At 35.8% G+C, this 18,046-nt stretch overlaps 1 protein-coding gene across 3 annotated transcripts in view; it reads right to left on the reverse strand.

Annotated features, from left to right (window-relative positions):
- Positions 1 to 18,046, reverse strand: part of LUZP2 (leucine zipper protein 2) — a 598,898-nt gene that overhangs the window by 92,400 nt on the left and 488,452 nt on the right. For all 3 annotated transcript variants that reach the window (XM_004708247.2, XM_045291093.1, XM_045291092.1), the window contains exon 9: positions 9,834 to 9,998. In XM_004708247.2, the coding sequence (XP_004708304.1) occupies positions 9,834 to 9,998 (165 nt within the window). The remainder of the gene's footprint in view (positions 1 to 9,833; positions 9,999 to 18,046) is intronic.

Genomic DNA, 18,046 nt, shown 5'->3' on the forward strand with positions numbered 1-18,046 from the left:
ACAGGGCAAGATATGAAAAAATAATAATTTATAAATTATCAAGGGCTCATGAGGGAGGGGGGAGCGGGGAGGGAGGGGAAAACTGAGGACCTGATACCTGGGGCTTAAATGGAGAGGAAATGTTTTGAGAATGATGAGGGCAATAAATGTACAAATGTGCTTTACACAATTGATGTATGCATGAATTGTGATAAGAGTTGTATGAGCCCCTAATAAAATGATTAGAAAAAAAAGAAAACAAAAGAAAAATAACCAAAAAATCTTCACTGATGACGAGTCACTTCTCATGAATGAGCAAAGAAAGAGGTGTCTGGAGGTGCAGCCTGCTCCTGGTGAAGCTGCCGTGAACATGGGTGAAATGGCAACAAAGGGTATCGAGTATTACATAGACTCGCTTGATAAGGCAGGGTTTGAGAGCATTAACTCCAATTTTGAACGAAGTTCTACTGTGGGCCAAATGCTGTCAAACAGCATCGTGTGTTACTGAGAAATGTCCCAAGAAAGGAAGAGTCAGTTGCCATGGCAAATTCCATTTTGGTTCTATTTGAAGAAACTGCCACAGCCTGAGACCTTCAGTAACCACCTCCCTGAGCGATCAGAGGCCACATCATGGCAAGACCCTCCAGGAGCTAAGACATCCCGACTCGGGTGATCGTTAGCATTTTTTAGCAATAAAATATTTCTAAATTGAAAAAAAGAAGTCCTCAACGTAACATCCTTGCTCTTCAAAAAATTAAAGAGGTCTGGCGCAACAGATTTGTCTAATGCAATATGTTATTTAAACTCTTGGTTGCTACTTCCATGTGCATCGATTGTGGATCCTCACAAGAAGAAATACTTGACATTTTGATCTTTTTTCCATTGATCATGATGTTATCTATTGGCCCAGTTGTGTGGATTTTTGTGTCTTTATCTTCAGTTGTAATCAACATTGAAGGCTGCATTCCTTTACCTTCAGAAGCAGATGCTACAAATCATCCTTACTGTCAGCAAGCAAGGTTGTGTCATCTGAGTATCACATGCATTGACAAGCTTTCCTCAAACCCTGATGTTATGTTCTTAGATTATTTACTCAGCATAGGGATTGAATAAGGATGAGAGGAACCCTGATGTCCACTTTTCCAGATTTTAAACCACCCGTTATTCCTTTGTTCTGTTTGAATGACTGCCTCTTAAATAAGTGTACAGGTTCTATAGGAGAACAGTAGAGTGTTCTGGAATTCCCATTTTCTCAACATTATCATAACTTATTATGATCCATGTAGTCAAATGACTTGGCATATACAAAAAACACACAAGAAACCATATTCATGTTATTTTCTGCTTTGACCCATAATACATCTAAAGTCATCAAGGATGTCCTGTTCCATGACCTCTTCTGAATCTTGCTTGAAATTCTGCCAGCTGTCAATATACTGCTGCAACCATTATTGAATAAATTTCAGCAAAATTTTACTTGCATGTGATATTGTCCATATTTTCCACACTCTTTTGGGTCACTTTTCTTTGTAATGAATACAAATATGGATATTTTTGGTTTTTTGGTCAGGTAACTCTCTTGCAAATGTCTTAACAGATGAGTGCTTCCAGTGCTACCTCATCTTGCAGAAGCATTTTTATTGGCTTGAATTCAATTCCGGAATCCTTGTTTTTCACTAACGTCTTCAGTGCATCTTGGATTTCTTCATCCTATTGGCTCTTGAGCATATCCTACCTGTTTAAATGGTAGAATGTCAATACAGTGACTCTGTGCATCCTTTGAATCTTCTTTTCATGCTTCCTGAGTTATTTGCTATTTAGTCTATAGAACCTTCAGTATTGTAACTCGAGCCTTGGCTTTTTTCCCTTCACTTCTTTCAGGTTAAGTATGATTGATCAGCACGTTATTCCTTTTGGGTATTTGCACATTTCATCATTATACTTTGTTTTGAGCTTCCCTTTTAAAAGTTTCTGTTCAACTCTAACTTCATCATTTCTTCCATTAGTCTTAGCTAATCTACAATTAAAAGCAGGTCTTATAGTGTCTTCTGACATCCAGTTTGATCTTTTCTTTCCTGTCTTTTTAATAATCCTTTCCTTTCTTCTTGCATGATGTTTCTGGTGTTATTCTACCCCTCATCAGGTTCTGTCATTAGTGTCCAATAAATAAATTCTGTTCCTGAGATGTAATTCAGGTGGTGTGTACATAAGGTGGTATTTAGGGTCTTATAGCCTTGTTTTAATTTTTTTCAGCTTAAACCTCTTTAATTTTCTTCAGCTTGCATTGACATATTGAGCAACTGATAGTCTGTTTTACAGTATCCCTTTGGCTTCATTTCAGCAGCTGATTTTGAGTTTATCCATCATATGTTCCTTTAGTAATAATGTTATATGTTTTAAAAAATGTTTGAGATCTGTTTTTATTTGCTACATACAGTAACCCTGGGTATATGAAGGCACAAGATAAAAATGAGAATAATCAAAAGAATTTAAATGATACATGGTAAACATAACTAAATAGGTAACTAATGGTGTACAGCAAATAGAAAAACAGGTATCTAAAACTGATCAATTCTGAACTTGTTGAGATATTTTCTAGAAGTAGAAAAGTAGAAGGAACTAATTTATATTCAGACTTTTTCTTATCCCTAGTGTAAGTTTCCTAATAATTCTCAATTAATGCTGTATATTAGGGTAATATGTGTGTGGGGGTGGGGTAGGAGTGGGGAGGTTGAATTATCTCAAAGCCTAGCCACTTTCTTGGTTTAATAAGACTTCTAGGGCTTACACCAAGAAGAGATTATTTTTAATATTTCACTGATTAACATGTAGCTATGATTGAGAACCATAAATGCACATGATTACAAGTGCACCATTTTGAGAGTTCTTGGAATTTTCTGTGCAATCGATTTTTGGCAGAGATGAGAGAAATACAAACCCACCATGTCCTACATCTGCAAGCACCCCCCAAGTAGATTGCAATTTGTGCCTGATGGTCCTTCAACTCCTGATTAGGGTCACACTTGTCTTCTTTGTTAGCTTGGATTTGACATTTTTAACAAACTGAAAATTAATGAACAAATCATCCTTGTCCAATTAAACTGACACATTTGTGACCTTTAACCATATAAACTGTAGCTACATTAATTGTGCGAGGGAAAAAGAAGATGACACGGTTGGCTATCAATCAAAGGCACAGATGAACTTCTGGATGCTAATAGCATAATTTCATTCTTATCCAAGTTGCTTGTTTGAATTGTTTCTCATTTTGGCTGTCTGTTTTTTTACCTTTATTTTGGCGTGTGCCATTATAATTCCTGACGTTAAATGAACTGCGAATTTTCTATTAAAATTTTGTGCTAAAAATGTACTTGTTTTTATTTGAATAAATAATATTTTACTACATAATTTAAATAATAAAAGGTAGTAAATTTTTTTAAACAATATCTTAACAAAACTTTCCTTAAACCTTCTTGTAGTCTTACCACAGTTTTAATTTACTAAAATCCTCAATTCATAAAAATTTAAGGGTTTTTTTCAGTGCCAGGCACTACTATACCTATTGAATGCTGTCTGTGTTTCAGTAAAATTTAATATCAACAACAATCTTTTTTGTTGATTCTACTTTCATTTCCATTTTATATTTATGGAACATGAGTCTTAGGTGAGAAAGCTAATTGATGTAGGTTTCCAAGATAGAAAGTGGATAAACCTTCACACTTTAAATTTCATATTACTTAGTTATAAGGCATCAACGAGATTACTGTATTACTGATTCATGTTTTTCACCAAAAAGTGCAGAATCTCTTTGCACTATGGTTCTCTCCTCTGCTTACATTTATTTAATTTATAAGTTGTAGTGGTGATTTCACAACTCTTTTAAATATGTTTAAACCATTTAATTGTATCAAATGTGATTTATATGCCAATATAACTGTTAAACTTTTTATAGTTCTAAATTATATAAAGTCACATTTTGCGATTTTATAATAAAATTGATAGATAATTGATAATTTTACAATAAACCCATGAAACAAAGTTTTCAGAAGGTGCCATTAATTGAACAAATTTCCTTTTTCCTTCTATAAACAATGTGAATACATCTGAATAGACTCAAGTAAATAGATAAATTATGTATAACCTTACCACAGAAGTAGAAGAGCAAAAGATAAAAGTCTGATCATGTATTGTGTTTATATTACCTTGGGTACCAGACAGAAAACTTTTCTTAAATGATAAGCACACACTACTGGACTCATACACACAGGCAGACACTTCAGGAAGGAGGAGGATTCGGATTTTCCATGTGTGTCAATATCCTTCACTTACACACTATTAATTTCAATTTACCTGTAGTGACATTGAACTTCAAAGTGTGTGGAAATGTGTGAAAAGGTGCAGTAGTGCGCTATTATATAGAATTTTTACCTCAAATGTCCAAGGAATGCGTTGCCTTTGAGAGAAGCGGTGCTAGCAGGGCTGGGCCAGGCGACACTCTCAATGTGAGACCATCACATATTGCATAGTTTTTCAGTAGAAATGTAATATTTTTAAAGAAAAATATAAAAGCAAAAATATTTCTGATAAGCTTGCTTTACATCTAGCAATTTACCTATAATTCTAAAACATTGTGCTAATTTAATTTAGTATTTGAACTTCTAATGTGCTCATCAGAGCTGTAACTATTACTGCGTGACAAAGACTCCCCACGCCACGTGAGTTCCCCTGTAAGAGCTACAACATGAACTGTGCCTGCTTTTCCCTTTTTAATTGCTTGTTTTATTTTCACTTAATAAGGAAAATGTTCACATGTCTCTCTAGAATTTTATACCATGAAAGGGTATAAAACTTTCAGCTAATATTTTCAAAGCTAATTTTTTTCAAACTCCTGGTGTTTTTTGCTACAGTATTATGATAATTAATATCAGTGACCTTATTCTGATATTTTTTAAGAATTAAGTAGTAATTATAAGAAAATTAGGAAAAATATTTTTAAAGACTTTGTCTTTGCTACTAGTAATGTAACTCAATGTAGAAAGTTTTCAAAAAAATATTTTGAGTATTCATATAATCCAAGAAATAGCACATTTAAGAATCCACAATTATATTTATTATGTATTATTCTATTATTAAAATTTATAGCAATGTATGGCTGGTGATGTCATGAGTTACTGACCTGGGTAACACCAAGCCTAGCAAGGCCACTGAGCAAAGATTATAGTGTGATGTAGTAAACAATTGGAAACTTTTGCATATTTGCCATGTTTTATTTTTATAATGTGTCTTATAATTATATGATAATATAATTATTTGTATATGACTATAATACATATTTGATAATGACTGTGTTTAACATTTAATTAGCAAAAATTATGAACATTTAGCAGCTGGCTCACAAGATGGTACGAGCTAGCTTCAGGATACTGATGATTTCATCATTATAAATATACACAATAACAGACTGCCATTGAGTGGATTCTGGTTCTCAACACCAGTAAATAATGGAGAGTATCTCAGCAAAATAAGGGAACTGAAAATGTTCCAGCTTTTAGATTATACATGACATCATACTTCCATTTTTTCTTATGTCTGATTTCCTTCAGATTTCTTGTATCCTCTCGCTATAAACATTTTCCTCAGGTAATCTATTCTATCTGATTTCCTTCAGATTTCTTGTATCCTCTCGCTATAAACATTTTCCTCAGGTAATCTATTCTATTTCCAACATTTATTTACCAGTGGTAGTAGAGATTTCACATATTGCATCTCCATTCAAAAATCCTCACTTTGTGCTAGTTGCAAGTGCATTATTCACTTACTGGGTATCCAACCCAATTGTCCTGAGTTTGGTGAAGAGATTAGTTGATATACTATTTAGATAATCTTCTGTATTTTTGTTTTATTTTGTTTTCTCTGTATACTCAGTGTTGTTTGGATCCATAATCAATGCTTATAGAAGAATCAGCCAAGACATCAAATCACACATTGCATTGGGTAAATTTGCAGCACAAGACCACTTTAAAGTGTTGAAAAGCAAGGAAGTTAATATGCAGACTAAGGTGTGCCTGATCTAAGGTATGATATTTAAAATTTCTTCATATGCATGTGAAATTTTCGCGTTGATAAAGGAAGAATGAAAAAGAATCTATGCATATGAGTTATGGTGCTGTCAAAGAATATTGAAAGTACCATGACTGCCAAAAGAACAAACAAGTGCTCCTTAAAAGCAAGGATGGCAAGACTTTGTCTCACATACTTTGGGTAGGTTATCAGGAGGGACCAGTCCCTGGAAAAGGACATCATGCTTGGTAAAGTTGGGGGGCAGTGATGAAAAGAATAATGACCCCTCTACAAGATGAATTAACACAGGTGGGGGTGGGGAGAGAGAGTGAGAGAGATTGAAAGAGTGAAATGGAGGAGCAGGAGGAGAAAATAACAACAAAAATAAAATACAGTCAATTTTACTTCAATTCCCATAAATCATTTCATTTTTGTCATTTCAAACTCCATCTCTAGTGACAGTGTAGAATATAGCTGAGAAACAATTTTTTTCTTTCAGTACTAAGCATATAATAAACATTCAATTATATATATATATATATATTTATATTTATATTTATATTTATTTACTGAATTCCAGATGAGAAAAGTGACCCCAAAGAAGGCACCCAGAGTGATCTCACTTCCATTAAGCTGATTTCACTTTCACAGCAACCCTTTAAGATAGAGATCTGCCCCTGGGTTTCTGAGACTGTCAATCTTTATGGGAGCAGACTTGTGGTGTAGGACCATCAACTTTATAATTAGCAGCCCAATGCTCAAGTCAAGGCACCACGAGGGACACTTCAGGAAGAAAGACCGAACAAAAAAGCCAAACTTACTGCCATTGAGTGAATTATGACACAAAATGACCCATAGAACAGAACAGAAACATCCCATTTATTTTCTTATAAATATTTACAGCGTGGGTTAGCTGCCCAACACAGAATCCATTACACCACCGGGGCTTCACAGGAAGACAGATAGCACATGTCAATTGAAATGAATTCTGTACAGAGAATCTCCTGAACATTGAATAGTAGAGAGATCAATGAGCTAAGAAGTCATCTCCCTGTGGGAGAGACATGCACATCACTCTATTTAAGATATTGAGACATGATCAAGAGCCATGAGAACCAAACACAGTGGTAACCGAGCCCTGAGAATGGAATAAGTAATGAAAACAGGGCAAGTATATAATGGTTATTTTCAGTTGTAGAAAAGTGAGTATATCTACTATAGATATTATGGAAAGTAAGCCCATAGATCTGGCTGAGAAATCTTCACAGAGACTCGACTACAAAGATTTGCAATATAAATATGCTCCAGAATATTAATAAAGAAAGAAAATGAGGCGTTCTGGGGTTACAACTATATAAATTATTTTTATGTGTTCTCTCTGAGCCACCTTATGTGTTAGAAATACATTATTTGAAATTATTCTCCAAATCTGGGAGGAAAAAAAAATCCAACTGAAAATAACACAAGGGAGTAATTTTGTCTTTTTCACAGGTGGATTGCGTATTGTTCACGTGGATCTGTTTACTTGGACATGAAAATTATTCATATATCTACCTATCTAGATAAGTGTTGAACGTTACAGAAGTCATTTAAATAATTGAAAGAAGACACAAATACTAATAAAGTGTCTTAGAAAATAGTCATTGAAAAAGTTTTAATGCCAATTTCTTAACAACATTAAGGTGTACACACTGAGGAAGTTGAGGCACAGAGAGATGGTTTGATGAATGACATGATGGTCTCACAGACCTTAATCAGGCACCTGATCTTGCCCTGGCTACAATTAGCCTGCTCTGAAGACTGGTTAATTTAGTGTACTTACTTGAAAAAGTTACTTTTTTATGTGTCAATAAGACACATCCCTTGCCAGCAGTGTTTGCTTCTCTTAGGCACATCTTATATCACACTATATTACTCAGGATCCTTCTAATATTGACTCCAAGGTGCATGAATAGAGATTAAGTTGCCAGCATACTTGTGCGTAAAATACAATTTTCTCCATTATTGAAATGATAAAGAATGTTGGCATAACATAAAAACACCAGGCAAGCTTTTAATGTTAATCTGCAAAATAGAATGCTCTGTTGTGCTTTAACTTAGATTTATTGAACTTCATCTGAAAGAATTGCATTTTTTGTTAGTTTCTTGAAAAATGGATGCTTCTCAAAAAATTCTCAACCAAATGTTTCCTTTCATTTTCTAAAATAAATAACGAGAAATAATTATTTATTACCTATTGCAATGATAAGTCATGCATTTATTCACAGTAAGTCAAAACAAAATTAAGAATTTCTCTACATTTGCAGGGTCAAAAGAGTCCGGAGTTAATGATGGGTTTCTTAAAATGTATTCTGAGATGAAACAGATGGGGCATGTCCATAGAATTACAAAACCACCTGTCCAAAGCCTTAATAAGATGGACTCTGCTCTGTTCTTTCGGCGCAACACAAAATGGAGCCTCTTCTGCAGGTGAAGGGAAGAAGGGTCGATAACCATTACTGTTACCAATGACCAGTTTCAAAGATTTCACTCAGAATTTCTATGCACATTAGAACAGCACAACAGAACACTGATGTGTACTTTTATGCCTCAATTCAGTGAAATAAAGCACCTTTAGGCCTAGATTTTTTAAAGGCGAGGACGAATAAGTAGAAAACATGGCTTAAACATTTTTAGAAGCTCTTCTGTCTAAAACAATATCAAAGAATATTACGAGGCAGAATGGAAACATATACTTTTAAATTATTTTGACAGAATTCCATATCTCTCTCCCCAAAGCAGCTGTTGGGTTCCTGTTGCCCACCTTTGCTCCTAGTGAAGAGCCTTCTCCACCAAGGCTAGTTATTTTCAACTAGTTCAGTCAAAATCAGCATTAAATCATTTATGTAATTTAACTTTTATTTTTGCTGTCTATCTTGAAAATATTATTTTCCTAATATATCAATTCTCATGCTCCCTCGTTATGGTAAATACAGAGAGTCAAAGCAATCATCAGGGAGATTCCCAGACAGAACTCATCACTGGGAATGGGCACCACTGGTCCTCAGATTGTCTGGCCCCACTTCCAGAACTCTGTATTTGGAAGCTGGGTTGGTAAATACAGAACTTTAACTGCAAATGATTGTCAAATGATCTGAGAGCCACCTTCAAGTACACTGCCTGAAACTAAACTCTTTTCTTCCATAATGATCTCTGGTTGTCAGTAGTCACTGAAAAAATTAGTCAGCAAATGGAAATTTCCAAAGACAGAAATGTTTGCACTGGAATGTTCCTTAGCTTTGACTAAAGATTGGTGATAGTGGGAATTTAATTTGGAAGATACTTTTTCTGACTTCAGTCGTTCTTAGATTTTATGCGCATTAAAATCATGTGAGAGCTTTTTAAAACTGAAGAGGCATTCAGTCTATCATCAAACAATCTGATTTTATAGGTTTTGAACCCATGATTAGGGTTTAAAAAAATAATCTTACCAAATATTTTATTATATAACTAGGGTTAAAAATTATGAGCTTAAAAACATTTATCCATGCTTGTAATGATATTTATACTCCAGAAAAAATGTATCTCATACCAAATTAGTGGTGGATATTGGAATATGATATGAGCTATATTTTATTGATTTATATACTCATGTTATCTTACCTTCGAAACAGCTGTCAAGAGAAGTTGAGTCTTGATGCATTCAAAGCAACTATTTAGATCTTACATGCTTGCTTATTATCTCCATTTACTTCCTAATCTTTCATAGCAGCACAGTATTTGATTTTAGTTTTCAAAGCTGAAATAAAGTATACCTTATTTTTTGCCATTGAGTCTGGAATCTTAGTGTTAATTGTCTTGGGTGGAAGTAACATCTGAGTTGGATTCGATGTGATCAGATTCAAAGGAGGAGGTTGATCACGAAAAACAGAGGTCAGGCACAGCTGTACTGTCTCTTTCATAGCTTTGATCTGGGACTCCTAGGGAAGCACAAAGGGACAAGTGTTTTACATGTGTTCATAGTCACCGTGTCTCTGCTTCCTCTCTTCCTCCAACCCACAATCATTACCCAAACAAATACATATCAGTTTTCAACATTAGTTGCTTAAAGTAGAAATTCCAGCAGGAAACATCAAATAGTACATGTCAAATTAGTTAAAGTTAGTTTTCAAGAGTCTAACATATTTCAGGAAACATTTTGCATACTCAAATCATGATATAACATATGTTTACCTCTTGAACATCTATGATTTCAATCATGATAATTTATTGTCAAGATAATATATTTTTGGTTCAATCTGAAGTAGGATACGTTCTTCTAAAAACCTACCATATTTCTGTTATTATTATCTTACCACATTTAGTACCCTTCTGTTAACAATGTAGGCCCTGACGTTCTTCATATTAATCTATATATCAGCTCAATGTTTCCACTTATTGAGAAGAAAAATACTTGTCTATGATATAATTTTCATTTCTTCTGGACTTTGTCAAGTGATGAGTTAACTTGAAATGATAGTACATAAGAATATTACTTGTTCTTAAATTTGCATAGATTATCACTATTATCAACATGTAAAACATTTCTCCTACAAGAAACAATTTGATCCTTTCAAACCTCTAAGAAACTGGCATTATCATTACTACTTTACTATAAAGAAAATACAAGTCCAGACATCTGCATGAACTAGAACAGTATTAATTATTCTAACTCCAAACTTATATGGACAAAAATGTTTTAAAATGTTTATTAAAAAATAATATGTGAATAAAAGACTCAACACAAATAAAAGAATGTCAAGTTTAAGAGTCACAGCTTAAGGGTTACATTAAGGATCTCAAAGTAGCCATTTGTGACCAGAAAAAAAAAAGCCTTATTTCTTGCAGCAAAAATATTTGTCAAAAGTCAAACCCAAAGTCTTTTGGTAAAATTATGTATCTAAATTAAAACACCAATTGATGTGCCATTTTTAAACTGTGTCTTTAGTTAAAGTTAAGGCACTCATCGGGATGAAAGGAGATTCTAAAATTTGCAATCATGACAGATGGGCACACAATCAGGGGGTTGTGTCAGTCAGTCCCTAAATTGTATTACTTCTGCTACCAGGGCTAGTCCTCTGACCGTCATGTGATGAGATTAACCCAGCTACACCTGATGAGCTATTTAGTAGGATTTACTACCCATATTTTGCCACTAAGCCTATAACTAGACTTAAGTCCCAGAAAATTTCAAAAAGTTTACTACAGAATATGGCCTCTGAAGATGGACATTACACTCCAAAAGAATGGCTTGAATTTTCTTATATTAGAACCCCCCCAGTATCTTTTAATCCCACTTCCGACAAACTTTTTGATACACCCCAACATGTACAAACCCCCCCCACCCAAATTCTGAAGCATATCATGATATAGCCTTTAAGACCATGGGATAGTTTTACAAGGAACATAAAGTTGGATTAGTCACAGATTATTGATATGGGTCTAGTAAACAGATTTATCATTTAAAGTTTCAGGTTGAGAGATTATGAAAGGATTTAATAGATACTATATGGTTGATTTACAGGAGGCAAATACCCAAACTCCTTTATTATACTGTCAAAGAAGGTATCCAAAGCCTTAGAAGCACTGCTATTAGAGTGGATTTATTAGGATAGAACCAGAGAGTCTCACATGGCATGCTCAGAAAACATACTTTTTGTCAGAAAGGTCAGGAACCCATTTTCAAATGCAGCCCTAGGTCCTTGAAGACTGTGATCGTTTTGGTATGGATGGTAAGTCCCGTTTGGTCCTGAGACTGGTCCTAATTGAATTAAGACACTGAACTACAGTGAGACTGATTTAACCCTGCTGTGCGTAGTAGGGGCCAAGTGGTAGTACTTAATCTACTAAAACAAGGTGGGTGTGGTTGCCTTAACAAACAACAGATTAAAAGCAGTTATCAGAATATTGGATATGTCATTGGCTCCTTAGGCATAGCACTCCAAAGAGTGGAAGATAAGTAAATCTAATAAATATTTATCCAGTTATTGAAGTAGAAAAAAATCTAGGTCTAATGCATAACAATCTAACTTGAATGCTAGAATAAAGTACCGTAGCTGCTCACTGCATTCCCAGTCTTGAGCCAATGTACAGGTGCACAGTCTCTTTGGGGAAGGACACACGTGCAATGCAATTTTCATGATCTTAATCTTCCTCCCAGATTTTTCAAAGGGACCTTGGGTCTTTTACAAGAGTGTGTTTTTATTGGGGAACAGACATTGACCAGACACTTCAGGGATAACTGGACATTGACGCTTGAATTGACACATTCTGAGAGGATCAAATTTCCTTGTGGCTTCACCTTCAAGAGTGGGGACACATGGTGTCACTTTATTAATGGAATCTGATCACAGGTCCATCTCACAGTCAGTCTTGTGGGTGCCGCAGACCATCCTGCAGTGATTTCCTCACGGCCACAATGCAGAATAAAATAGGCATACTCGGCAACTGGCAGAAAGTCCACATTGGATCCCTGACGTGTGGATTAAGGGCCATTATATTGAGAACAACTAAGTGGAAGCCATTGAAACTGGCTTTGCATAGGAAAATAGTAAACTGAAAGCACTACTGCATTCCTGGAAAAGTTCAGATATTAATGCCACTATCAAGATATTAAAGGAGTGTGGGTAATGGTTCCCATCATTTTCATTTAAACCCCTCCCCCAAATAGAGAACTAATCTTGGGAAATGACAGGGGATTATCATGAATTGAACCAGATGATGACCCAATTAATTACAGCGCTGTTCCAGATATAGTTTCATTCTCAATACATTATTACATCTCCTGGTAACTTGTATCCAGCTATTGGCCTAGCCAATGACTTTTTCTTAATTTCTGTTTTTAATGATCACAAAAGCAATTTGCTTTCAGCTGGAGTGGCCAACAATGCACTTCACTGTCCTATCTCAATCAACTCCTCAGTTTCTATGCCATGAGTCACTTTGCAAGAAACTTGGCTGCCTTCCTGCCCACAAGATGCTGATTGGACCAGTGAAGAAGTATCAAGTGATTTTTTACACATTAATAAGATGTGTATGCTAGAGGCCAGTACACTGACTAGGCAAAAATTCATGTGCCTTTTACCTCAGGAAATTTTCTAGGAGTCCAGTGATGTAGAGTAGGTTAAGATATTACTGCCAAAGTGAATGCTAAGTAATTATGTCTGGTCACTTCCACAACAATAAAGGAAAGCACACGGTCTGGAGCACATGTTTCAGTTTTGGTGCCAATATAACCTTCATTTTAGTGTGCTATCCTACCCTAGTTATCAAGTGACTTGAGAAGCCACTGGTGTTGAATGGGACCCAGGACAAAAGAAGGTTCAGTCTGCCATGCGAACTGTCCCCACACTTTGGCCATGGATGGTCCAGGTGATCCAATTGTGTCTGAAGTGTCAGTAGGAGACAGAGAGGTGGCTTGAAGCTCTGGCACACTCTTATGATAGCACAAACCCTTTCTTGGGGAAAGTTCTATCATCCATTTCAGATAAATACTCTCCTTTTGAGAAAAAACTTTTGACAAGACATTGGGAATTAGTAGAAACTGAGTGTATAAATGGGGCCCACAAAGTTACCATGCAGTCTGAATTACTTTTCATGAACTGTATGTTGCCTGACCCATAGATTTAAAAGTTGGATGTGCAAAGACACTCCATCATTAAGTGCAAATGGTATGTATTTGATCAGGTTTGAGCATTACCTGAAGGTACAAGGAAATTTCAAGAAGAAATGGCACAAAAGCCCATGGTGTGCACTCCTGTCATATTAGTGTCCCAGTCTGACTCATGGGGAGTTCTTTATAACCAGCTGACTTAGGAAGAGGAATCATGTAAAGCAGAAACCACCTGAAAGTAGATAATAACAGTACTAAGCTACTTTGGGGGATCTCCTTCAGGGCAGTAGTGAAAAGACAGTCTCTAAATGTGCATAAATATGAGTAATCTAACTCATAGTTCTGCACAGTTTGCTTGGAAGCAGAAATAGACAGATGTATGGATGTATATTTTTCAAAGGCTGTGGCCAAGGCTTGACTGGATTAGAGACTTTGAAGAACAATGATTGAAAAATTAGTGACAAGGACTTATGGTAAAGAAGTATGCAGATAGACCACACTGAATAAATCAATACATGATGATAATTCTTCTTATGTAAATTATCATCAGAATGTTACCTAGACAAAAAAGAATTGTCAGGATCAGGGTATAGCACACTTTCTGTGGAAATCAGTCATCCTTTCTGCTGTTATATGTGCCATTGCCCAATGAGTTCTTTGATAAAATGGCCATGATGACTGGGACAGCATGAGTTTAGCAACATGAACTTGACTAGAGTCCAACATTCCAGCAGCAGAGACCAACAGTGAGTCAACAAAATGGAACTGTTCCTCAGGAAGATGAGTTAGCAACCAAGTGGCTAACTGATTACATTGTACTACTTCCATAATGGAAAGGGTAGCATTTTCTTCTTACAGATATAGACACTTACTCTGGATATGGATTTTCTTTCTCTATACACAATGCTTCTGCCAAAATTCTCCTCCAGAGACTTAAGAGAAAGCCTCTAACTATCATCATAATATCCCACACAGAATAGTTTCAGAGCAAAGGACTCACTTCAGAGCAAATGACGTGTTTCAGGGACTCAAGCTTAAAGTATTCACTCATCTGACCAGGTTTCCTATCATCCTGAAGGAGCTGTCTTGATGGAATGATGGGGCAGGTCTCAAAACCACAGTTATGATGCCCATTTAATGGTAATGCTTTGGCTTGCAGAATTGGAGCAATGCTCTCCAGGCGACTATATGTGTTCTAAACCAGCATGCAGTATTTAGTATTGTTTCCCCAATAACCAAGTTTCACAGATCTGAGAGCCATAAACTGGAAATGGGAGTGGCGCTACTCATTATTAACTCTAGTGATGAACTTGCAAACATGTTTGGTATCCTCTTCTTGGGATCTTTGTTAGGTTGAGTTTTCTGGAGAAGCAAAACTAATTACACATATGTGCACAGAAAGAGCTTTATATCAAGAAATGGCGCATGCTGTTGTAAAAGTGGGTAAGCCCAGTCTGGTGCAAATCTATGGGCTAGATATAAGCTGAAGGCTTTCCTGAATCTTGTAATTGCAGGGCTGGTGGAAAATAAAACAAAAAAATGAAACAGGAAAAGCACAAACCGGTAAATGCACAGCTGAATGAGCTCAACGTTAATTGAAACATGGAATAAAGATGTATTGATAATTATTGGGAACTGAAAATTACAAAGTTGGAAACAAAGAGGAAGGAACAGTAGTTGGAAAATATGGACTTGGTGTAGAAATAAACCTGGAGACTGTGAGATAGAATTTTGCAAGTAACATTTTTGAGAAACACAAACGTGACAATAGTGGTGGACTTTTCTAGATAGAACAGAAATCAATTGACTAAATCTCTTGGAAGAGGAAGAAGCTCAATATTAGCAGCTAAAAATGAGGCCTGGGGTCTCTGTAAAAGACTCAATTGTTCATATGTAAGCTAAGGTTGAAGTTAAAGAAAATTAAAACAAGTCCGTGGTAGTCAAAATATGACCTTGACTATATCCTACCTACATTTTGAGAACATCTCAAATGTCAGAAGACCTGATGGGCTGGGGACGTCATCAAGAGCATCATACATGAAGAAAGAAAACGGCTGTTAGCAAGAAAAGATCAAAACGGATGTCAGAAGAGACTCTGAAACTTCCTCTGGATCTTAGAGTAACTAAAGCCAATGGAAGAAATGATGAAGTCAATGAGCTGAATAGAAAATTTCAACGATCATTTCAAGAGGACAAAGTAAACTTGCAAAGACCTAGAGTTGGGAAACCAAAAATTAAAAAAAAAACAAACAACCACTCAGCATTTCTTAAACTTGAAGAAGGGAAAAAAATTCAAGTCGAGTTGAAATATTGAGAGATTCTATAGGCAAAATACTGAATGATGCAGGAATCATCAAAAGAAGATTGAAAGAATACACAGATTCAATAAACAAACAAAATATTTTTTGACACTCAACTGTTTCAAAAAGTTCCAAAAGCACACAATCAAGAATCAATAGGACCAATGGAAAAAAATAATCCAAGCTGAATTGAGGACTTTAGCTATAGAAACAAGACTCCAGAAATTGATGGCCTATCAATTAAAATATTTCAAAAAGTTGATAAAGCACTGGAAGCACTCAGTCATCTATGCCAAGAAATTTGGAAGACAACTATTTGGCATTCTGCCTGGATGAGAACCCTTAAAAAGGGGAGGGGAGACCTGACAGACTGCTCAAATTACAGAAAATATCATTGATATCACATACAAGTAAAACTCTGTTGCACATCATCCAACAAACGTCAGTAGTCCAATGACAGGGAGCTGCTGGAGTCAGAGACTACTGGGAACAAAAGATATTATTGCTGACTTCAGATTGATATTGACTGGAAGGAGAGAATACCAGAAAGAGGTCTACTTCTGTTTTATTGACTATTGAAATGCAATAGTGGATAGATAACTATGGATACCCTTGAGATCAATGGGAATTTCAGAATACTTAATTGTGCTCACGTGGAATCACTATGTAGATCAAAAAGCAGTTGTGCAAACTGAAGAAAGTCATGTTGCATGAGCTTTTAGTCAATAAATGTGCATGTTAGGGTTGTATCATCTTATAATACTTATCCTATCTGTATAGAACCTTTAGAGACGCCGGACTATAACATTGAGGATTTAGTATCAAGATGGAGGAAGACTTATTCACAACTCTCTATATGTAGATGGCACAACCTTACTTGCTGCAAGTGAGCAGGAGTGGAAACACTGGCGGATGAAGATCAAGGATTGCAGTCGTCAGTATGGATTGCCACTCAGTGTAACAAAAACCAAAATCTTCACAAGAGGTCCAAGACATAACTTCATGGTAAATAGAGAAAAGGTTGACTTTGTCATAATTTCATCTTGCTTGGATCCACAATTAATGCTCCTAGAAGCAGGAGTCAGTGGATCCAAGGATGCTTTGAATAGGGTGGATCTGCTGCATAAGACCTCTTAAAGTGTTGTAAAGCAAAGATATTATTTTGAGGACTAAGGTGTACCTGATGCCCATCATAGTTTTTTCTTTTCTTATGAATTGTTTTATTGGGGGCTCTTATAGCTCATAACAATCCATACATCAATTGTATCAAGAACATTTGTACATATGTTGCCATCATCCTTTTCAAAACATTTTCTTTTTATTTGAACCCTTGGTATCAGCATCTATTTTCCCCCTTCCTTCCCCAAGCTCCCCTCCTCCTGAACCCTTGATAAGTTACACATTATTATTTTCATATCTTACACCATCTGCTGTCTCCCTTCACCCACATTTATGTTGCCACATCCTAATATTTCAATAGCCTCATATGCATTTCAAAGTTTAACATTGAATAAGGAAGACCAAGAAGAATCAAAACATTTGAATTAAGGTTCTGGCAAAGAATATTGAAAGTATCAGGCACTTGCAAAAGAACAAACAAATCTTTCTTAGAAGTACAACCAGAGAGCTCCTTAGAAGCGAGACTGGTAAGACTTAGTTTCATGCACATTGGACATGTTGTCAGGAAAGAGCAGTCTCTGGAAAAGGACATCATGTTTGGTAAAGTAGAGAGCTATCACAAAGGGGATGACCTTTGACAAAATGGATTGATAGAGGCACTGCAACAATGGGCTTACGCATAAAAACAATTGTGACCACAGGTAGGATTAATGCTGTTTTATTCTGTTGTACATAGTTGCTATGAGTTGGATTCAATTTGACAGCCGCAAACAGCTTCCCTGCATCAAATAAAGAAGCACATAGATGCTCTAGCAAAACTTGTTAGCTTTTTGTTCATGTTGGATATTGTCTCTGAAACTCATGATCTGGTCAAATGGTTCTGCTGGCCTGACTTGAGGTAGTATGCTGTCATTCTTCCTGGAAATAATGTATTTCAATCACTTGCTGGAAATACTGC

The sequence above is a fragment of the Echinops telfairi genome, unplaced genomic scaffold (assembly GCF_000313985.2).
Source record: "Echinops telfairi isolate 266 unplaced genomic scaffold, ASM31398v2 ScPeMD7_60;HRSCAF=208, whole genome shotgun sequence".
Classification (NCBI taxonomy): Eukaryota; Metazoa; Chordata; class Mammalia; order Afrosoricida; family Tenrecidae; genus Echinops; species Echinops telfairi.